Source organism: Prorops nasuta, unplaced genomic scaffold (genome assembly GCF_024137725.1).
Source record: "Prorops nasuta isolate Cenicafe-Biocafe unplaced genomic scaffold, Cenicafe_Pnas_1.2 PNAS00051, whole genome shotgun sequence".
NCBI lineage: Eukaryota > Metazoa > Arthropoda > Insecta > Hymenoptera > Bethylidae > Prorops > Prorops nasuta.
In genome coordinates, this window is record NW_027116848.1 from 213,460 (window position 1) to 237,686 (window position 24,227).

A 24,227-nucleotide genomic window follows, 5' to 3' on the forward strand; every position below is an offset into this window, starting at 1 on the left:
TTCTCTAATAAACATTCAATGTCTGCATATACGACGAATGGGGTCCTCTCATTGTTCTTGTCATTTTTAAAGGAAACCCAACGGTCCTCTTCAGGTAGCAGTATACGGACGTTTATATTGAGCTGACTGCAATCACGTTTATGAGATTGAAGTTTATCCTCATTGAAGAAATAGTGTAAACATCTAAGAGAAAAATCATATTAGTATATAAACATTAAATAAAATTATATTAAAATATAAACAGTATAACATACCGATTACAAATAAGATGGGATTGTTTTTTCCGAGTCAGTTGTTTCTTTAGCAAGCGAGAAAGATTCGTGATACATAAAAAATGTGCTGCACCTTGATGTTCGAGAAGAAGAAGATTCGCATGTCTCGATTTCTCACATTTTGTGAGTTGAAGAGGTGCAATAATTTTATTCTCCTGCCCTTCCTGCTCATCCACCATGGTGAAAACATTAATCGACACATCATTATCTTCTTCAAATTTAGGTATCTGCCTTAATGTGGTTGGAAATGTTATACTTCTGACGTTGAAAACAGATTTAAAATGGGGGTATGAAGATTGTCGTTGTGGGTTTTTAGTTGAAATAGTCGGATAGAGTGCAGCCGTTACAGCCCATGCAAAACATGTATTATCATCACTCTGTATGTTTATCACTGCATGTTTGTTCTTAATATATTTTGGAAGGTCGATTCCACAGCCTGCATGTAGTGGATTATAGTGATTAATATTCACAATTAAATTTAATATTTTTTCCAAAGCCCACCCACTATCACGCTCTTGAAATTCACCTAATTTTGTTAAAATTTTATCTATGACGTTTGTTTTATACCAATCACTAAAAGTATCAGTCTTGAATAAAATCACATTTTTTGTGGAAATATGTTTGATATCACTAATCTCCTTGCAAATAAATTGTCCGTTGAATACCATATTTATCTTAACAGCGCTTACTTTACTGAATACTTTGTTCATGTAGGATTGCAGCATTTCTGATGCTGCCAATAGAAATTCATGTGGTTCGATATAATTAGTGTTTACTATCATACCACTACACATTCGACTTTTAAATGATGAATCAAGATCTTTCCAAATAAGCTTTTCCGCATTAATGCCCGCTCCAATTGAATTTTTATTTTTCGCCGCATGGAGAAGTAACTTTCGAATACATTTTATTTCTGCAAGATTTTTCTGTATAGCATCTGGAGTTGCATTCCGGTTGGATTCTCTCAAATCTCGAATATAATCACGACACTTGCAAACCCACTCGCGATAATCATGCTGAGTTCTTAAATCGGGATTCTTAAGAGCGTGATTTGAAGAATAACTTTTTTCTCTTGCTGCTCTGATTAATCGGCACTGTATCTGAGCAATTTCCGTAAATATTTTCTGCCTTGCCCCTATACGTGCATTGCGGCTAGCAACTCTCAATTTTTTAATGTAATCGCGACAATCACGTACCCACTCACGATATTCATCCTGGCTATTTAAAACTCTATTTAGAAGCGACATCGTAGTTCTTTCCGTTTAAATGATCAGCGTGAAACTAATGAAAAATCTTAGATGGAGAACCCTTCAAATAATCAGTCTCCGAGACACTTCAGTAACATAAATACTTTACGGATCAGGTTTCGCGTTGAAGTAAAAAGAATGCATTCAAGTTTAAAATATACATGTATTCTAGATTTTTGATTCATACATATATTTCATATAATATACATTTCTCAGTGCGCATATACCTTCATGATTCATGCAAATAGGAAGTTGTGAATTATATAAACCATCTTCTAAATTATAATTTCCCCACACATATTCATCTACATTACTAATTTCTAAATCACAAATACTCTTTAACCAATTTAACTTTTCCACCCCTTTTACAAAAACCGTATCCTCATATACATATTTTTTTATAATATCTTTATATTTATAATATGGTGAAAAGCCATCCATCCAATTTAAGCCATGATGATTGAAAAAGATTGAACTGAAAAAGAAATTCCTTATTCATTGAAAATAATAATTCGTTGTTTTTTATAAAATATACTTACTCTGTTTTCTTTCTCTCCTCTTCACTTAACCAAGTATGTGGAAAGGGGGGTGAAAATAAAATATGATGCACTTTTAGTTCTTGTAAAACTGCAAATTCTTTAACTATAAATGTCTTATCCATTAAATAGAATCCTTGAAAATCGACGAACGTTGGGATCATCATGTTAGCGTTTTTTATACTAAATTTATTACACTTTGCCTTTATTTTAAATATATTCTTTTTTTGTTTCTCTAAAGTTTTCCCCTTCTCTTCAAACCAATTATTTCAATTCTCCCACTATCCTTAACTATTCACTCTTTGGACCAATGGTGTTTCTAAGAGTGTCTGGTTAGTCATCTCCCACCACAGATCAAATTTTTCACATCCCTTACAGCATTTAAAAAATCTTGAGAAGCGTGTAGGGTAGTCTTCAGTTCAGTTTAAGCCACAGAATCTTCAGCTCAGTTTTAGTCACAGAATCTTCAGGTACTCTGACATTATGCATCATTTAAGAGATATCACGCACATAATAGATGTGGATGGATTTATCGTTAATAAGAAGATAGTGTACAAAGAAGTGGCTATTAAAAATATATACTCTAACTTAACACATTACGGTGCGTTTAAAGTTTGTGGATCAATGAACACTTTAAGTATTGCTGACCGGAAAACTGCATCTTTTGTGTTTAATAATGTGCACGGAATTGCATATGGAAATACGGGAAATGAAAGATATTCACAAAATGAAATATATGATTTTCTAAAAATCATTGAATGTGACAGTGTGCAACCAGTGGTTGCATATAAAGGTGGACACTTCGAACGTGACTTATTAAATATAATGAATATTAATAATGTCAATTTAGAAAATTTTAATTGTCCAAAATTCGATTGCTTAATTGAATATATAAAAACAGACATTATTCCTTGTGAGCTGCATAAAATTAAAATTACGCGAAAAACACAAAAGCCTGTTCACTGTGTGAAACAGGAGGTAGATGTTTTCGCAAAGTGGGTGCGGAAACAAATAAAAGGTAAATATTAAAAATTAAGTTCGCAATTTACTTGATATTAATAAATTTTTTTTATGTTTCAGAAGCTGTTATTAGCTGAATGGGCTAAATATTATTGTATATTCGTTTTTATATATGTTTCAATTGTATTAGTTTTTTATATAAGTTTCATGTTCGTTTTTAATTATATGATAAATGTTATTTAATAGTCTCTTTCTTTTCCCCTACTCCTGTTTCCCTTAATTTAATCCGTAAAAGAAAAAAGAAAAAAGAAAAAAGAAAAAAATGAAAAAAGCACTTTATAATTATTACTAACTCATAAAAGAAAAAAAATCTACATAGTGCTCAATGTTTAAGGAAAAATGTGAAATCAAGTTAAATGGCGGGTCTATAGTAGGAAAATAGTGGGAGGGTCTAAGATAAGTATGTGGGGGGGGAGAAAAGAGCCTCCGAGGGCAGGTCTAAGAAAAAAAATGGCAGTCCGTAAGATGCTGAGGACCCCCCTAGCGGTGTAGCTGTTCCCCGTAATTTTCGTGATCGCCACCTAGTGGAGAAAATTGGAACTTTTTCCTCCACCAACTAAAATACAAAAAAAAGTTCTCTGGGTAACTGTCAGGATAACTAACCATCCGGGCCCTAGGGTGATGGGAGAGGGGTAACCCTTAGGGAACTAGTGGACCCGTAGGATAACTAACCATCCGGGTCCTAGGGTCATGGGAGAGGGGGTAAGCCTTAGGGAACTAGTGGACCCGTAGGATAATTAACCATACGGGCCCTAGGCTGATGGGAGAGGGGTGAGAGACTCTAAGAGAGAAAGAGAGGGTGAGAGGGATCTCTCTCTCTCTCACTCCCCATAGCCAAAGCATTTCCTCCGCACACCCGCACCCTCCTCATCACCCAATAAACCCTAGCTCTTAAGAAGACACTTCCCCCCGCACACCCGCACCCCCCTCATCCTCCAATATACTCCAGCTCTCAAGAAGACACTTCCCCCCGCACACCCGCACCCCCCTCACCACCATGTCACAGGAACCCAAGACACTTCCCTCCCCGCACACCCGCACTCCCCTCACCACCGTGTCACAGGAACCCCCTAGCTACCACTACTCATAGTGATACAAATTGCGTTTTTCAAATTTTGGCATTTTGCTGTATAAAAAGAAACATCAGTTTAATAGTTAACATGTAAATTAAATGTCAATACCTCACCATAATATTATATTACTTTTGTGTCTTTCTTCTTGTTTTTTATTCATGCAGAAAAGAATGAGTTTGCGAGCAACCTAAAACAAATATTTTACACAAAAGCATCGTTTCCTTTTACATTATTAAATTTAGAGTTTAACAAATAATTATTACTGACCTGACATTTATCAACAACACTAAAATAAACTGAAATTTGACAGTTCAGGTGAGGCCTTGCCAGATTGTGAATAATATCTACAATATCGTCCGCTAGAGGAGCCGGAGAGCTGCGCGAATATAATCATAATTCATGTCTTTATGTAGAGAGTATACTCTACATCCAAAAATTTTTAGGCCAATTGTCCGCCTACCCAAACTTCGCTTTAACAAAGGATAAACCAACAATTTAACAAAGCAAAACTTTCTTCCATCTTTGATTTTACAGCTACAAATACGGTAGAGTATCAGGGTAGAGTATCAAACGTCCTAAAATTTGGTGGGGACAAAATGGCGGCAACAGTAGCTGTCTTTGGCAAGGGTATTGAATCTATGTTAATCTTATACATGGTTGAAGCGTGAGCAGTCACGTGATAACTTTGTACAGTCCATTCTAAAACACATAATAAAATTTTATCACGTGTCATAAATGTTTTGACAGATGGATTTGGATTATATTATGGAAGAAATTTAAGTAGCAGATAAGTATATCTGGTTGCTAATTATTACGTTAATTATCATTAAAATGAATATACTTTGTGGTAATTATTGTTTGTTGTAGGTTAAAAGACAAAAGGATACAAATTAAAAAATTAAAGAAGTTCAAAAATGAATTCCCAAAGTGCCACATCTATTAAACCGTATAGAATTTATGCCAACAGAGGTTCATAGATTTATAAATATTATGGAGAAGATTAAAATATTAGAAAAAAAGCTATAATTTATGAAGCATTTTTCTGTGGCCAATTAATGTAAATACTATTAATGGAATATTATAGTGGTGAACCTTTAAGGGATTGCTGTATATACTGAGAAATCTTATTATAAACTAATAATTACGCATGGTAATGTTTTGAATCTTAATATAATTTAAAGCTAGTTTAATTAAGATATTATTTTTCTTCAAACTTTATACATACACAGTAATTACATATTCTCACAGTATTCATAAACTCTTTAAACTATTGACAAACTTACAAGTTGTATTATTTGCAGGGTATAGCTGTATATTGCAATGACGTTTAATGACCAATGTGAGACAGACTACACAGGACTTCTACGTTTGTCTGATTGATCTATCACATCTGTCCAAATCTTCTGTGATATTTATATGCCTCTTTTTCATCATCTTCTTCGAGTGTTTTAACTTATAACAATGATTCTCCAGACATTATCACGTATACTCTGATCTGCTGATTCTGCTGACCTGCATTTAATTTTGTAAATATTGGGATGATTGGTATACCACTGCTTTGTTAAATTTGAAGAATGGAAGATTCAATGATAGTATATTTAAATTCAACATATGTTCGGTTTCTCTTCTATGGGATATTTTCTTATTACACTTGGGAGAATAATATTCTACAAAAGGCATGTATATACTGCTGAGATCATCTTATGTTCAGCTTCAAATAGTTTTCCAGTAAGCTTATAGATATCTATTTTGAATGTACAATACTTATTTAGCTACTCTTTTTAGGATGTCATCAAGATTGATAAAGGAAGATATGTCACCCTTTCAAAATGATAAGTTATGTGTTTGGTGACTGGATAATTTACGGTTTCAGGAGAGATATGTCGCAAAAGCAGATAGGAGTAAGGAAATAACTACTGTATATGAGGGATGGATATCCAAATGTGTGTTTGACATCTATTTGAACCTGACAACAAGATAGACCCAGCAGTATAAGGAAACCTTTCGAAAAATAATATCCTCACAAAGGTAATGAGAACATATAACTCAGAAGAGATTCTAGCAAATATTATATTTAAATACTATCATTCGGATTATCTATTCTTCAAATTTAATGTAGCAAACGTTACCAATAATCTCAACATTTACAAAATTAATTGCAGGTCAGCAGAATCAATGGAACTGAATGTATTTGAAAATATCTGGAGTACTCTTGCAATATGCTGAAAACTATAAGAAGGAACAAATGAGGCAATCAAATATCACACCAAAAGATGTAGAAGGATGTGATGGATCCATCAAGTATTTGGAGAAAGCCTGTGCTTCTAACATCTAGTAATCAAATTCATTGCAGCAAATAGTTATGACCTACAGATTTGAAATAGTTTTAATTTTGTTAGAGTAGATTATAATAGTAAATAGCTTAAGATAATTTTTCATTACTGCGCATGTACAGAATTTCAGAAAAGAAGAAAGGAAAACATTCTACTTAAACTGGCTTTAATTTATAATAAGAATTAACACTTTATGGTACTTAATTATTAAATTATAATAATACTTTTTGTGTATACAGCAATTGCTAACAATTTAACCATTATTATATTAAGCTAACAGTATTGAGAGATGATATCTGGTGTTAAAGTGGAATATTGAAAAATCTTTGTTTTGGAAAAGTTATTACTCTATTCTTGCTATACGATACAGTGACAAGTGTAAAGCCATCTTTTAATATAAAATATATGGATTTGACTGCACGAGTTTTCACATGGAATTATTTTTAATTATAATATTTAAATTATATTTTGAGAATTATACCTGTGCATCGGAAAGATGTTTACTAGAACACACCTTTTAATTAACACATTCTCTGTCCACAACGTTTATTATTCAAACTCCTGGATGATGAATTTCGATGGTGATATATGTCACTTACCTTTCCTCTGCTAAATGAAAAAAATGAATCAGCCATCTATACATTGTGCCATTTGAAACACATGCAAAATTTAAAGTAAAACTTTTAGTATACTTAAAATTGTAAGAAACAATTTGATTGTAATCATACGTCAAAATAACTATACTGAACTAGAAAATAGATTAACTAAAATATATTTTATAGTCGTTCCTAATTTTTACAATAATTTTGAAATTTGTCATGTTAAGGATTAACATGTTTGTTCAGAATTTATAGTTGGCACTGTTAAAATTAGTGTACAGATGAGTGGTTAAAGAATATAATATTTAAAAAATACAATGCAGATAGCAAAACCAAGAAATATGAATAACTGAACTCTTAATTTTACTATTTTACAATATACGATTAATCTTTCTATATCCTATACATAAGATGATTTTATATGAAATTTATTTTGCTATCTTCATTCTTATTATGTATTAATCCTTTGTGACATACTGGTGATAAACATTATCAGCAGGAATTACTCAAATGTTTTTTGTAATTGCCAGCTAATGCGTATGATTTGATTTTTAAATTACTGTGTTACTATGATAAACAGAGAATACAGGAATATAGCGAAGAAGATAATTATTTATTATATTAATGTTGTATATAAAGACAACTGAAACAACAATTATTTCTTCATAAAAATATGCTCCAAAGGGTTAAACTAATTATAACTTCCTTTTCGAGACTCAACCTTTTATCAAAAATAATGTCAAATTAGATCCTTAATACTAAAGAGAGTAGATAACAACAAGGTTGATTTATTAATGTCTTTATTTATTGATCCTCTTGATTTTGCTGGCAGGCAATGGTTTGAATAAATAAGATTTAAATTTGTAATTGAAGTAATTGGAAATTACTGAAGATTATCATCAGCTTGATTTACAATAATGGTTATGCATCAAACAATCTTGATCTAAGATTCAGGGGCTTCATTATACCTTTAATAATGAACAAATCATCCTCTGTTTTACCTATTACTTCTGCCATTTCCAGTAACAGACAAATGCAGATCTACATGGTACGCGCGAATTTTTAAGTTTCAAAAAGACGATTCGTGCTACTATGTAGGGAATCTAGTAGAGAAAAACATAAATTCCTCTATATTCTAAAAAGAAGTGCTGCACAACTATATAATTACCATTGTAATGTTCATATATATACAACATAATAATATTTTTTACAGAAGAAACCCTGTTACTGGAAATGGCAGAAGTAATAGGTAAAACAGAGGATGATTTGTTCATTATTAAAGGTATAATGAAGCCCCTGAATCTTAGATCAAGATTGTTTGATGCATAACCATTATTGTAAATCAAGCTGATGATAATCTTCAGTAATTTCCAATTACTTCAATTACAAATTTAAATCTTATTTATTCAAACCATTGCCTGCCAGCAAAATCAAGAGGATCAATAAATAAAGACATTAATAAATCAACCTTGTTGTTATCTACTCTCTTTAGTATTAAGGATCTAATTTGACATTATTTTTGATAAAAGGTTGAGTCTCGAAAAGGAAGTTATAATTAGTTTAACCCTTTGGAGCATATTTTTATGAAGAAATAATTGTTGTTTCAGTTGTCTTTATATACAACATTAATATAATAAATAATTATCTTCTTCGCTATATTCCTGTATTCTCTGTTTATCATAGTAACACAGTAATTTAAAAATCAAATCATACGCATTAGCTGGCAATTACAAAAAACATTTGAGTAATTCCTGCTGATAATGTTTATCACCAGTATGTCACAAAGGATTAATACATAATAAGAATGAAGATAGCAAAATAAATTTCATATAAAATCATCTTATGTATAGGATATAGAAAGATTAATCGTATATTGTAAAATAGTAAAATTAAGAGTTCAGTTATTCATATTTCTTGGTTTTGCTATCTGCATTGTATTTTTTAAATATTATATTCTTTAACCACTCATCTGTACACTAATTTTAACAGTGCCAACTATAAATTCTGAACAAACATGTTAATCCTTAACATGACAAATTTCAAAATTATTGTAAAAATTAGGAACGACTATAAAATATATTTTAGTTAATCTATTTTCTAGTTCAGTATAGTTATTTTGACGTATGATTACAATCAAATTGTTTCTTACAATTTTAAGTATACTAAAAGTTTTACTTTAAATTTTGCATGTGTTTCAAATGGCACAATGTATAGATGGCTGATTCATTTTTTTCATTTAGCAGAGGAAAGGTAAGTGACATATATCACCATCGAAATTCATCATCCAGGAGTTTGAATAATAAACGTTGTGGACAGAGAATGTGTTAATTAAAAGGTGTGTTCTAGTAAACATCTTTCCGATGCACAGGTATAATTCTCAAAATATAATTTAAATATTATAATTAAAAATAATTCCATGTGAAAACTCGTGCAGTCAAATCCATATATTTTATATTAAAAGATGGCTTTACACTTGTCACTGTATCGTATAGCAAGAATAGAGTAATAACTTTTCCAAAACAAAGATTTTTCAATATTCCACTTTAACACCAGATATCATCTCTCAATACTGTTAGCTTAATATAATAATGGTTAAATTGTTAGCAATTGCTGTATACACAAAAAGTATTATTATAATTTAATAATTAAGTACCATAAAGTGTTAATTCTTATTATAAATTAAAGCCAGTTTAAGTAGAATGTTTTCCTTTCTTCTTTTCTGAAATTCTGTACATGCGCAGTAATGAAAAATTATCTTAAGCTATTTACTATTATAATCTACTCTAACAAAATTAAAACTATTTCAAATCTGTAGGTCATAACTATTTGCTGCAATGAATTTGATTACTAGATGTTAGAAGCACAGGCTTTCTCCAAATACTTGATGGATCCATCACATCCTTCTACATCTTTTGGTGTGATATTTGATTGCCTCATTTGTTCCTTCTTATAGTTTTCAGCATATTGCAAGAGTACTCCAGATATTTTCAAATACATTCAGTTCCATTGATTCTGCTGACCTGCAATTAATTTTGTAAATGTTGAGATTATTGGTAACGTTTGCTACATTAAATTTGAAGAATAGATAATCCGAATGATAGTATTTAAATATAATATTTGCTAGAATCTCTTCTGAGTTATATGTTCTCATTACCTTTGTGAGGATATTATTTTTCGAAAGGTTTCCTTATACTGCTGGGTCTATCTTGTTGTCAGGTTCAAATAGATGTCAAACACACATTTGGATATCCATCCCTCATATACAGTAGTTATTTCCTTACTCCTATCTGCTTTTGCGACATATCTCTCCTGAAACCGTAAATTATCCAGTCACCAAACACATAACTTATCATTTTGAAAGGGTGACATATCTTCCTTTATCAATCTTGATGACATCCTAAAAAGAGTAGCTAAATAAGTATTGTACATTCAAAATAGATATCTATAAGCTTACTGGAAAACTATTTGAAGCTGAACATAAGATGATCTCAGCAGTATATACATGCCTTTTGTAGAATATTATTCTCCCAAGTGTAATAAGAAAATATCCCATAGAAGAGAAACCGAACATATGTTGAATTTAAATATACTATCATTGAATCTTCCATTCTTCAAATTTAACAAAGCAGTGGTATACCAATCATCCCAATATTTACAAAATTAAATGCAGGTCAGCAGAATCAGCAGATCAGAGTATACGTGATAATGTCTGGAGAATCATTGTTATAAGTTAAAACACTCGAAGAAGATGATGAAAAAGAGGCATATAAATATCACAGAAGATTTGGACAGATGTGATAGATCAATCAGACAAACGTAGAAGTCCTGTGTAGTCTGTCTCACATTGGTCATTAAACGTCATTGCAATATACAGCTATACCCTGCAAATAATACAACTTGTAAGTTTGTCAATAGTTTAAAGAGTTTATGAATACTGTGAGAATATGTAATTACTGTGTATGTATAAAGTTTGAAGAAAAATAATATCTTAATTAAACTAGCTTTAAATTATATTAAGATTCAAAACATTACCATGCGTAATTATTAGTTTATAATAAGATTTCTCAGTATATACAGCAATCCCTTAAAGGTTCACCACTATAATATTCCATTAATAGTATTTACATTAATTGGCCACAGAAAAATGCTTCATAAATTATAGCTTTTTTTCTAATATTTTAATCTTCTCCATAATATTTATAAATCTATGAACCTCTGTTGGCATAAATTCTATACGGTTTAATAGATGTGGCACTTTGGGAATTCATTTTTGAACTTCTTTAATTTTTTAATTTGTATCCTTTTGTCTTTTAACCTACAACAAACAATAATTACCACAAAGTATATTCATTTTAATGATAATTAACGTAATAATTAGCAACCAGATATACTTATCTGCTACTTAAATTTCTTCCATAATATAATCCAAATCCATCTGTCAAAACATTTATGACACGTGATAAAATTTTATTATGTGTTTTAGAATGGACTGTACAAAGTTATCACGTGACTGCTCACGCTTCAACCATGTATAAGATTAACATAGATTCAATACCCTTGCCAAAGACAGCTACTGTTGCCGCCATTTTGTCCCCACCAAATTTTAGGACGTTTGATACTCTACCACAAATACTTATCTGATAGATTTTCCTTTTTCCAGATATACTGTTTATTGTTCACATCAGCTGCGACCATAATGATTTTAAAAATATATTATTCGTGAATATAACCTAGTATAAATTCCGCAGCTTTTACTTTAACTTGCATCCCTTTTTGCTCGACCATTATTGTCATGGACAATTATTTTTCGGCAGTCAAAGACAGTCGACATATTTATCTATAGTTACAACTGTCAGTTTAGCAGATCTACCAACTTTTATTTATCTTGCTATAGGATAATATACCACAGAAAGCTACAGGGTGAAGTTAGCCGAACCACACACGATTCAATTTCCCGTAGTGTACAGTTTCGGCCATTAATCTTGCGCCAGGCGAGGGGAAGTAAGAACTAAAGGGGTAAAGGGATATCTAAGGAGTTTGTCCGTAGCTGTCAAATGGCGCGATTAACCCTCAATTTTGGATCGTAAACAAAAGTAATATTTTCGGAAAACGATTGCGGAAAAGAAGGAAGGATTTTAATACATAACATAGAAGAAAAAATATATCAGATGAGCATAAATTAATAACACAAAATGAAAATTATTGTGAATTTATAAAGAAATATACTTTGTGGTTATTTTATTTCTGTTACAGGCTAAATCCAATTCTTCATGAATTTAAATCGCAGGAAAGAAATACTTAAAGAACAATGAATGAAAAGGACTAATTTATAAAGCATTTCTGTGTGGCCCTATAGTTTCAATAATTGTGACATAATGTTATAGTAGTGAATGCGTAAGAAAGATTGCTGCGTAAACAAAGGAATTTTATTATAAAATAATAATGATCTTTAATAATGTTTTGATTCCTATTATTATAAATTAAAGTTAGTTCAATAAAAATATTATTTTAATTTCTTCCTTAACCATACACAATTTCTATACGTACATAGTAATTACATATTCTTGTAGAACCTATCTTTAAGCTACTCTAACCAAATTGCAAGTATTTTAAATCCACAGCTCATAACTATTTACTTCAATGATTTTTATTATTCAATGTGAGATTATTTGTATAAAGTTTCTGCTAATTTCTTATTCATCCGTACTTCATATGCTTCCACATTTCGTATGACATTTATTTGCCTTGATTATTCCTTCTTCTTCTAGTTTTGAACACATATACCAATAATTCTCTAAATATTTTCAAATATGCTCAGATATGCTTATTCTGCTGTCTAATTATTTCTATAATAATTAGGATAATTGGTAAACTATAGCTGTATTAAATTTGAAGAATGGACACTGGGCTTATTGTACTTAAATATGTTTGGCACCTCATCCACATGATATGTTTTCTTTCCATTTGAGAGGATATTGTCGACCAATATTTTTATGTATACTGCTGAGTTCATCTTGTTTTTAGCTTCAAATTATATTTTGCAGCTACATATTTTGATATCCATTCCCAATATGCAATACTTATTTTATTATTCCCATTTGTTCATGAGACTTATCTGTCCTAAAACCTTAATTTATCCAGTCATCATATGTATATCCTATCATTTTCAGATGATTGAAATATCTTTCTATCAATCCTGACAACATTATAATAAGAGTAAGGAAATAAGAGCATTCTATATTCAAAATGTATATTCAAACACATAGCTGGAAAACTACTTGAAGCTAAAAAATAAGATGAACTCAGTATTATACACATACAGGGCGTTTTTCTAACGGCGGCATATAGGAGATTCGTGTTAGTTGACTATAGCGCTCAGGATGATGGTTTCTGAGAGCGCTGATTGGTCAATATCATGTAGTGCCAACATGAAATGGTCTGTTACCAATAGATGAATAGGAAAAATGAGACCCATTCACCATTTTGGAGTGGAGAAGTGTTTACATGCTAGTTGTAGTAGAAAGAGGTGTGAAATGGAAAAATGTCAAATAGTGTGGTTACTAAAGTAAAAATGGAAAATAATGAATGGAAAGGTCGAATATTCTTACTTTCCATTCATTATTTTCCATTTTTACGTTAGTAACCTCACTATTTGACATTTTTACATTTCACACCTCTTTCTGCTACAACTAGCATGTAAACTAGGGGGTCTATTCATGAATTCACTCGACTTTTCTCGTATTCGATAATTGTCGAACGATTGGTTTCGCATACTAATACCTAAAGGTATTCCTGACAACCATTCGTGATATGCAATTGGACAAAAGTCGAATACGACATTAATACAATGTTGCCGATATTCTTTGAAATAGAATAACCAATCATTTAGTTTTAAAAAGTATTTAAATCAATATGGCGCCATGATATCATAAACAACACATGGGACTGGGACATGTGGTGGGATTTGTACCGAGGACCCCATTAGAGTACTAACGAACTTATTAATTGATTATTAAATTAATCGCAAAATGGAGAATAACATAGTTAAACCTGGAAATTACATTAATGATGAGCAAAAGAAACTACTTATTGGTAATATATAATATTTATTATAATTGAAGAAAAGTTAATTTTTTTAAAAATTAGTATAATTTTTTCTGTTTTCTTATAGATTTTATGGAAAAGCATCCGGAATTGCAAGCTGGTAAATTTAATAAAGAATTTACTTATAAAAAAGCTAAAATCTTATGGGAAGAAATTTCAGCTATGCTGAATGAAATCCCTGGTGTTATTAAAACATGGGATAAATGGCGAAAGGTTTTTAATAGGTAACTTAACTGACTATTATCATAAATAATCAGTTTATTGTTCTTTCAGTCTTGGCAAGATATTAAAAACATGGCTAAAGTAAAGGGTTCTACTATCAAAAACCACACAAGAAGTACTGGATGTGGACCTTCTGCTTTACAAGATTTAAACGAAGTTGAAAGGAGTTTACTCGCAATGATAGGACCAACAGTTGTAGAGGGTATTGCACTAACCGCAGAATCAGTTGTCACTTTTGTGAGTATATGAAATTATGCCAATTTATATCGTGGATCATGTACCGAATAAATGAAATGAACTGTACTGTAATAAACTGTTTTCGTAGAACTGGAATAATGGAACTGAGCATGATTTAATTAATGAGCAAGCAGTAGACGATATACTGGAAAGTCCGTTATACAATGAGGTTGAACCTATGCCTGCAGAAGCACAACCCAGAGCAACAAAGAGAAAGAGAAGCAGATATGAAAGAGTTATGCATGAAAGTGAGAAGCTTGCAGTTATTAGTGAGAGAGACTGTGATAATCGCCAAGCTTATTATAGAAATAAAATAAGCTTATACGAATATCACCTTCCTCTTAAAAAACGTGATGTGGAAGCAAAAGAAAATATCGTAAAGTTATTGCTAACTTTGATAGAAAAACCAGAATAAGTTTATAATTTAAAATTTACGCATTTCAAAAAAATTTGAAATTAACATACTTTACAATTGTGTCTAACATTATTTAAAAGTTATAAATTATAATTTTGGAATAAGAATTTAAGCTTGTATTAAACACTTTATATTATTCCTTGTTTACTATGTGATTTTAAAATTGGCATTCTATATATATATTTATATACAGGGTTAGCCACTTAATTCGTATCAAGAGACGGAGATCTTCTTGATGCCCCATAGTGGGGACTAAGCGCGTGATTGGCCGATGCGTAAGAGAGAAAGAATGAACGACGGAGAGAGACGGCAATGCTGCTCAGGTTGCTTCTCTATCATTTCTAGCAGTGTATCTTTCTGCAACGTAGTTACGCTAAACGTATTGGTTGCTAGAGAGAAAGGCTACTAGAAGTGAGCGAGAGAGAGCGATGCAGCGTGGAGCGTGGTAACATTGTAATTCTCTCTCTCTCTCTCTCTCTCTCTCTCTCTCTTTTACTCTTGCTCTTTCCAGCAGCTACTCATTTGACTGAAAGAGAGCTATCTTTTCCTCACCACCTTGCGGTAGATAGCTAGGTGCGTTTTTGTTTTTACACTCAGAAAAATTTTTCTATTCATTAGCTGTTATTCATTGCAACAATAAATTAGCTTTATTATTGTAACGAATATCAGTTAATAAATGGAAAATTTTTTCTGAGTGCTAGTGGTTTCCCCGGTAGGCCTAATCCACTAAACTTGTATTGACTTATAATTGCTCGAAGTGCCTACCTCTGCTTTGAAGGCAGAGTTCGGCTCTTCGAACAATGTCGCGCGTTGCTCGATGCACCATGTCTGGCGTGAGCGTTTGGAAAGCCGCAGCAATTGCATCGCGAACCTCCGATTCTGAACTCTCACGCCACTTTTCCACCAGACGCTTAATGTGTCCCCACAAGAAGAAGTCCAGTGGGGTTAACTCTGGTGACAGAGCTGGCCAGGTGATCGGGCCACCACGACCCATCCACCTGTCCGGGAATCGCGCATCTAATATGGTCCGTACGTTTCGATGAAAATGTGCAGGAGCTCCGTCGTGCTGGAAAATCATACTTTCTCGCACGAACAGAGGCACATCTTCGAGCAATTGCGGCAATTGCTCCTCCACGAATTGCAGGTACTTTTCTCCGTTGAGCCTGGGTGGTAAAAAGAAAGGTCCAATCTGTAAAAAACCAAATTATATCAAATTTTCACAATTTTTTGTACCTTTTTGTAAGTTTTATTTGAGATTAGCTTACCACTCTATCTCCAATGAGACCAGCCCACACATTTATGGTCCAACGGAACTGAAAGGCCCCCACTCTTACAGCTCTCGGATTTTCCGTTGCCCAATGCACATAGTTTTTGCTATTGAATACGCCATTAGGCGTAAACGTGGATTCGTCCGTCCACAGAATTCGGTCGGGGAATTGACTATTGCGCCTACATTGCGCCAGGAATCCTAAATTTAAATAGAGAAAATAAAATGAGAAGAAGGAATGACAGCAATTTAATTAACGCAATAAGAGGATATAAAGCAATGAAAAAACATGTACCTTCGCAAAAATTCACCCTTAGCTGATAATCTTTGGCCAATAATTGATGTACCCGTTGCAGATGGAACGGGTGATAATTATTATTGTGCAATATTCGACGAACTGTTGTACCGCTTACGCATAGCTGACGAGCCAAATCGTTCGTACTCGTCCGCGGATTTTCTTTTACCGCGTCCAACAGCCGCTGTACCAACACTGGATCTCTGTTTCGAGATCGATTAAATTTCACTACTGACACTGTACGCTGGAAACGTCTCACCGCACGTAAAATTACATTATAGTCAGGGTGTCGCCGGCTTGGAAATTTCATGCGATATATTTGCGCGGCTTTTCGCGCGTTTCTAATCGCTTGACCATACGCAAAAATCATCTCACAATATTCTTCTTGCGTGAAAACCATGGCTGTTGCCTTCTTCTCAATTCGACGAGAACTGACAACTTTTATTACAATATTGAAACATCAATAAACTGCGGCAGAACATTAAAAGATTCAATGAGACTTTGTCGGTTTTGGTTGTAAGATATCATTTTCCATTTCGGGATTGACTTCATTGTTTACATCTTAGAACCAGAACCGACAAAGTCTCATTGAATCTTTTAAGGTTCTGCTGCAGTTTGTTGATGTTTCAATATTGTAATAAAAGTTGTCAGTTCTCGTCGAATTGAGAAGAAGGCAACAGCCATGGTTTTCACGCAAGAAGAATATTGTGTGATGATTTTTGCGTATGGTCAAGCGAATAGAAACGCGCGAAAAGCCGCGCAAATATATCGCATGAAATTTCCAAGCCGGCGACACCCTGACTATAATGTAATTTTACGTGCGGTGAGACGTTTCCAGCGTACAGTGTCAGTAGTGAAATTTAATCGATCTCGAAACAGAGATCCAGTGTTGGTACAGCGGCTGTTGGACGCGGTAAAAGAAAATCCGCGGACGAGTACGAACGATTTGGCTCGTCAGCTATGCGTAAGCGGTACAACAGTTCGTCGAATATTGCACAATAATAATTATCACCCGTTCCATCTGCAACGGGTACATCAATTATTGGCCTAAGATTATCAGCCAAGGATGAATTTTTGCGAAGGTACATGTTTTTCATTGCTTTATATCCTCTTATTGCGTTAATTAAATTGCTGTCATTCCTTCTTCTCATTTTATTTTCTCTATTTAAATTTAGGATTCTTGGCGCAATGTAGGCGCAATAGTCAATTCCCCGACCGAATTCTGTGGACGGACGAATCCACGTTTACGCCTAATGGCGTATTCAATAGCAAAAACTATGTGCGTTGGGCAACGGAAAATCCGAGAGCTGTAAGAGTGGGGGCCTTTCAGTTCCGTTGGACCATAAATGTGTGGGCTGGTCTCATTGGAGATAGAGTGGTAAGCTAATCTCAAATAAAACTTACAAAAAGGTACAAAAAATTGTGAAAATTTTGTATAATGTGGTTTTTTACAGATTGGACCTTTCTTTTTAGCACCCAGGCTCAACGGAGAAAAGTACCTGCGATTCGTGGAGGAGCAATTGCCGCAATTGCTCGAAGATGTGCCTCTGTTCGTGCGAGAAAGTATGATTTTCCAGCACGACGGAGCTCCTGCACATTTTCTTCGAAACGTACGGACCATATTTAATGCGCGATTCCCGGACAGGTGGATGGGTCGTGGTGGCCCGATCACCTGGCCAGCTCGGTCACCATAGTTAACCCCACTGGACTTCTTCTTGTGGGGACACATTAAGCGTCTGGTGGAAAAGTGGCGTGAGAGTTCAGAATCGGAGGTTCGCGATGCAATTGCTGCGGCTTTCCAAACGCTCACGCCAGACATGGTGCATCGAGCAACGCGCGACATTGTTCGAAGAGCCGAACTCTGCCTTCAAAGCAGAGGTAGGCACTTCGAGCAATTATAAGTCAATACAAGTTTAGTGGATTAGGCCTACCGGGGAAACCACTAGCACTCAGAAAAAATTTTCCATTTATTAACTGATATTCGTTACAATAATAAAGCTAATTTATTGTTGCAATGAATAACAGCTAATGAATTGAAAAATTTTTCTGAGTGTAAAAACAAAAACGCACCTAGCTATCTACCGCAAGGTGGTGAGGAAAAGATAGCTCTCTTTCAGTCAAATGAGTAGCTGCTGGAAAGAGCAAGAGTAAAAGAGAGAGAGAGAGAGAGAGAGAGAGAGAGAGAGAGAATTACAATGTTACCACGCTCCACGCTGCATCGCTCTCTCTCGCTCACTTCTAGTAGCCTTTCTCTCTAGCAACCAATACGTTTAGCGTAACTACGTTGCAGAAAGAGACACTGCTAGAATTGATAGAGAAGCAACGTGAGCAGCATTGCCGTCTCTCTCCGTCGTTCATTCTTTCTCTCTTACGCATCGGCCAATCACGCGCTTAGTCCCCACTATGGGGCATCAAGAGGATCTCCGTCTCTTGATACGAATTATGTGGCTAACCCTGTATATGTATAAGTATAGATTTTGTAGACTAGACTTAAATAAGCGTTTAATAAAAAGATATTTTATAAAAAATCTTAAAAAATGTATTTTAATTAATTAAAATTTTAACAACAATTAGGACACATTTTAAGTAAAGAACCGCTCAATAGTTCTTGTTCGTGCTCTTCTTCCAGCAGTTAGATCAGCATTTCTATTTGTTGATATTTCTCTGTATTCTTCAGGCGGATAAATGCCAAAATCAATTAACTCATTTTCTTCGACTTCTGGCCTTGGAACGTTTTCCATTATACACATGTTATGTAGCAAAACGCAAGATTTAATTATTTGGCTACATACAGCAGGACGATAATGCAATACCCTATGCTTCAATAAGCAACGAAATCTTGCCTTTAGAAGTCCATTACACTGCTCGATTAATGATCTAGTGCTCATTTGACGCTCATTGTACCGTCTAATTGAATCACTGCTTTCATGCAAAAAAGGAGTCATTAACCACGGCCGTTGCGCATAACCAGAATCACCTGTAAATGAAGCAAATATAAAGTAAATAATTAACATATTTGGTTATTGGGATACCTTCGAAGTACACACACACACACACACACACATATATATATACAGGGCGTTTTTCTAACGGCGGCATATAGGAGTTTCGTGTTAGTTGACTATAGCGCTCAGGATGATGGTTTCTGAGAGCGCTGATTGGTTTAATATCATGTAGTGCCAACATGAAATGGTCCGTTACCAATAGGTGAATACGAAAAATGAGACCCATCCGCCATTTTGGAGTGGAGAAGTGTTTACATGCTAGTTGTAGCAGAAAGAGGTGTGAAATGGAAATATGTCAAATGTTGTCGTTACTAAAGTAAAAATTGAATACTTTGAATGAAAATGAAGAATATTCGTACTTTCCATTTATTATTTTCAATTTTTACTTTAGTAACCTTACCATTTGACATTTCTCTATTTTACACCTCTTTCTGCTAGGATTAGCATGTATACATTCTCCACACCAATATGGCGGATGTATCTCATTTTTTGTATCCAACTATTGGTAACGGCCTATTATATGTTGGTACTACGCAATATTGACCAATCAGCGCTCTCAGATTCGATCATTCTGAGTGCTATAGTCAACTAACACGAATCTCCTATGTTCCGCTGTTAGGAAAAGACCCTGTATATATATATATATATATATATATATATATATATATATACAGGGTGTAACGAAACGACCGCCTTTTCTCGTAACTGGAGGTTCGGGGTGACAAACTGAGTGCACGTGTAAAATTTCGTTCGAATCGTTCAAGAGGTTTAAAAGTTATTTACATTTAAAAATCACCCTTTTTTGGTCCTTTTCCAACGACTTTGATTGCACAATGGAAAGTGAAGAAAGTGAAAAAACAATTGATGAACACCCCAATTAGAATGTAAAAGTTATCGATCGCACGCGATAATACTTTTGCTACTTATTCCATTAATCTGGCTATCAGATTAATTTTAAAAATAGCAAAATCCTTTTCTTTACATTTCCAATTCAATTCAGTACAATTATCATTGACTGAATTTATGGAAAGAGCGAGAAGACGCAATGAAAAGGAAAGTATCAGAAACTAAGATGTCGCGCGAACGAACTGATAATTTAATAGGAAACGCATGAGGGCATTCTCTTTCTACTAACGAAGCTAAAGAGAATGATTCAAAATCAATACATTGATGATAAAGAAAACTAAACTTACCCATTTAATGTTCTCCAAGTTCTTTTACATCAAAGTTTTTAAGAAAGCTTTAAACTGGCTCCTCGATGATTTCCAGAAAGCACAATACCACTAATTTTGCATTTAAAAACTCGCGAATTTAAGCAAATTAGGTATTAACCTACGTTTCTTCAAAACACCGGTTAATTTGACACTTTTGAACTGTTTGAAGTATGCTGAAGAGAAAGAGAGAGAGAGACACAGAGAGGAGAAATAATAAGTAATTCGTTTCGACTAATCTTAATCAGCCTACTTCAAACAGTTCAAAAGTGTCAAATTAACCAGTGTTTTGAAGTAACGTAGGTTAATATCTAATTTGTTTAAATTCACGAGTGCTTAAATGCAAAAACAGTGATAGTGTGCTTTCTGGAAATCATCGAAGAGCCAGTTTGAAGCTTTTTCGAAAACTTCGATGTAAAAGAACTTGGAGAACATTAAATGGGTAAGTTTAGTTTTCTCTATCATCAATGTATTGATTTTGAATCATTCTCTTTAGCTTCGTTAGTAGAAAGAGAATGCCCTCATGCATTTCCTATTAAATTATCAGTGCGTTCGCGCGACATCTTAGTTTTTGATACTTTCCTTTTCATTGCATCTTCTCGCTCTTTCCATAAATTTAGTCAATGATAACTGTACTGAATTGAATTGGAAATGTAATGAAAAGGAGTTTGCTATTTTTAAAATTGATCTGATAGCCAGATTAATGGAATAAATAGCAAAAGTATTATCGCGCGCGATCGATAATTTTTACATTCTATTGGGATGTTCATCAATTGTTTTTTCACTTTCTCCACTTTCCATTGTGCAGTCAAAGTCGTTGGAAAAGGACTGAAAAAGGGTGATTTTAAAATATAAATAACTTTTAAACCCCTTGAACGATTCGAGCAAAATTTTACAGGTTCACTCAGTTTGTCACCCCGAACCTCCAGTTACGAGAAAAGGCGGTCGTTTCGTTACACCCTGTATATATTACTTACCAAGTAAATAAAATTTATGTCTGCGATTGTAAATCTGCTGCATTAAAGGTTGAATATTACTATTGTTCCAAATAAATGAATCATGTATACTACCTGGGTAGCGGGCATTTACATTAAAAATTTTAAGTTCTGTATCACAAATCTAGAAAAGAATATGAAATAGCTAGTAGATATGAATTTTTCAATTAATTTATAAATAATTAAGTGAATTTAAGATTATAATATCATAGTTAGCTTCTGAATAAATTTCAGAATTATTAATTTATAATTGATTACAATGTGGTCATAATTCAAGACAATTTGCGATTCATTTATTATTTTTATTTCTAAATTGTTTAATTCACATTTGCTTATATTGGCATTAATTGCTTCTTGGCCTTCAATAAAATCGTTTAATTAAAAATAATCAAACATTTTGAAATTCAAACAATATAATATTAAACTCTATCAAATTAAATGACTAATATACCAATTGCACATTAATAGAGTGATATCCTTTTCTATTTACAAATATATGTTCCGGATATAAGGTATCATTCTTTGGTGGTGCAATAATTGCTACATGGGTGCAATCTATGCATCCTATAGCTTCTGGAAAACGATGATGCATCCAAAACCGATAATTAAAAGTAAATATAAATACAATTACACATTATTAGTACAGTAAGAGTACAGCTTCCAAATTAAATCATTTGTTTAAACTAAACTTGTATTATTTTTAATCATTAAATTAATAAAAAGTGTATTTTTAGTGTAAATAATTAAATCTTTGATTACTTATTGCGAATTTCTCTCAGTTCTTCAATTGTGGTTGGAAAATGAACCCATTCGTTAAACACTTCTGGCATATTTAAAATATTAACAACATTACTAATACTTCTACTAACAGAGGGTTGACTAATTACCATATTAATTTGATTTCCCACACACATTTGATAGCTACCTGAAGCGAAGAATTGCAGTGCTGCCAGTACCTAGAAAATTAAATACTTATAATTAGAGATCTCAATAATAATTACTGCATATGTATATTTTTTAACGTTTATTGCTTTTGTGTTATATATATATATATATATATATATATATATATATATTGTTATATACATATAACTACTTATACTACTTTTCTCTATCAACTAGCCAATAACTAGAATTAAAACATTTAATTAATAAAAGTTAGTTAAATTCGAAAAGGCTCCGGTTGCATTCTAACCAAGCGCCGTGTGGCGTCATTCGTATGCAACCTGAACCTCCTTCTTAGGCAACAGTACTTCTCTGTTGCCAGGGCCTCAGAGCGCGCGTGGCCAAAAGTCTTAGTCAGCTATTAGAACAATCGTCTTATTGACGCACGGTCGACTTAGTAACCATTGATGCACGATCGATTCCCTAAAACCATACCATATATGGTCATGAGAATCGATGCATTTTGAGGCAACGACTTGACTGCTCGGTTCCTGACCGATCAGTCCAGGCCCAGCAGTACTTAGAACAAGTCATCTGACTTTAACCGAGCATTAGCTCCCAAGTTACTCTAAATTCAATCTAACTTCAATTAGATAACCCTTTTATTTAAAACCTCTAAAAACCTGTATAACTATAATTTATTTTTATAATTCAACATTGTAAAATAACTCTACAAGGACTGAATAAATTTAGTTGTACCCAAAAGTACTTGAATTAGTTCGTCACGGTGTGAACCCATAACAAAAGTGGTGGCAGCGGTGGGATAGGCTGAAAGATCTATCGAAAAAAGAAAGGAGATTTCCTTACGCTTATCAACTACTACGACGGTAACAACTGGAGGAATTCTTACTTCAAATCAACCCCTCAGTACTCCAGTCCTCAAGGGATTCATCGATCATTATCGGAGTCTCAACATTTCGACCTCGTCCATTCGGAAGATCACTGCCTATCCTAGAGGATTCAACATCACCGACCAGCTTACTCAAGGAATCTACAAGAGGACCTACGACATCAGGACTCAACTGAAGAAGAATGGATCTTTGGTGAGTACGGTTCCAACTTGTAAAAAATCAGTAGCAAAACTATTTTCTTTGCGAATCATTGTTAACGCGAGCCCCGCGAGCGAAAATAAATTTTAGAGGAAAATTTTCTCATGAATCAAGACGACAGAAACCTTGACCGGACTCAATCGGTTCCAAATCTTACAGCAACTTCTAGGCGCTTATTTAATCAAGTTTCTATCAGTGACAAAGTAACTTCCTTCTTGCATGAAGTGCAGGAAAATACCGAACGTGCATTATTCGATTCGGAAAGCCCAGAAGTAACCGATACTGTTGCATTTCCTAGCACATCAAATACAAACACAAACCGAAATCCATTAGTTGGGAGCGTAGACCGCAGTGCTCTTAGACGCAACGTTACTATTCGTAGGCGCGGAAGCTCCATTATGG

The 24,227-nt window shown here is 33.6% G+C and overlaps 1 protein-coding gene and 2 long non-coding RNA genes across 3 annotated transcripts; 1 reads left to right on the forward strand and 2 right to left on the reverse strand.

Moving 5' to 3' along the window:
- The first annotated feature begins 4,741 nt into the window (after window positions 1-4,741).
- On the forward strand, window positions 4,742-6,953 carry LOC136784315 (uncharacterized). Its single transcript, XR_010824397.1, has 4 exons — window positions 4,742-5,298; window positions 5,450-5,824; window positions 5,934-6,176; window positions 6,311-6,953. It is a non-coding gene; the product is annotated as an uncharacterized lncRNA (long non-coding RNA).
- A 2,504-nt stretch (window positions 6,954-9,457) lies between these two features.
- LOC136784316 (uncharacterized) lies at window positions 9,458-11,659 on the reverse strand. Its single transcript, XR_010824398.1, has 4 exons — window positions 11,113-11,659; window positions 10,587-10,961; window positions 10,235-10,477; window positions 9,458-10,100 (listed from the first exon to the last, which is right to left on the reverse strand). It is a non-coding gene; the product is annotated as an uncharacterized lncRNA (long non-coding RNA).
- Window positions 11,660-15,800: 4,141 nt separating this feature from the next.
- Window positions 15,801-16,742, reverse strand: LOC136784302 (uncharacterized). Its single transcript, XM_066744881.1, has 3 exons — window positions 16,739-16,742; window positions 16,324-16,526; window positions 15,801-16,247 (listed from the first exon to the last, which is right to left on the reverse strand). Exons 1-3 carry the CDS (start codon window positions 16,740-16,742, stop codon window positions 15,801-15,803), a joined length of 654 nt encoding a protein of 217 aa, XP_066600978.1.
- Window positions 16,743-24,227: the final 7,485 nt, after the last annotated feature.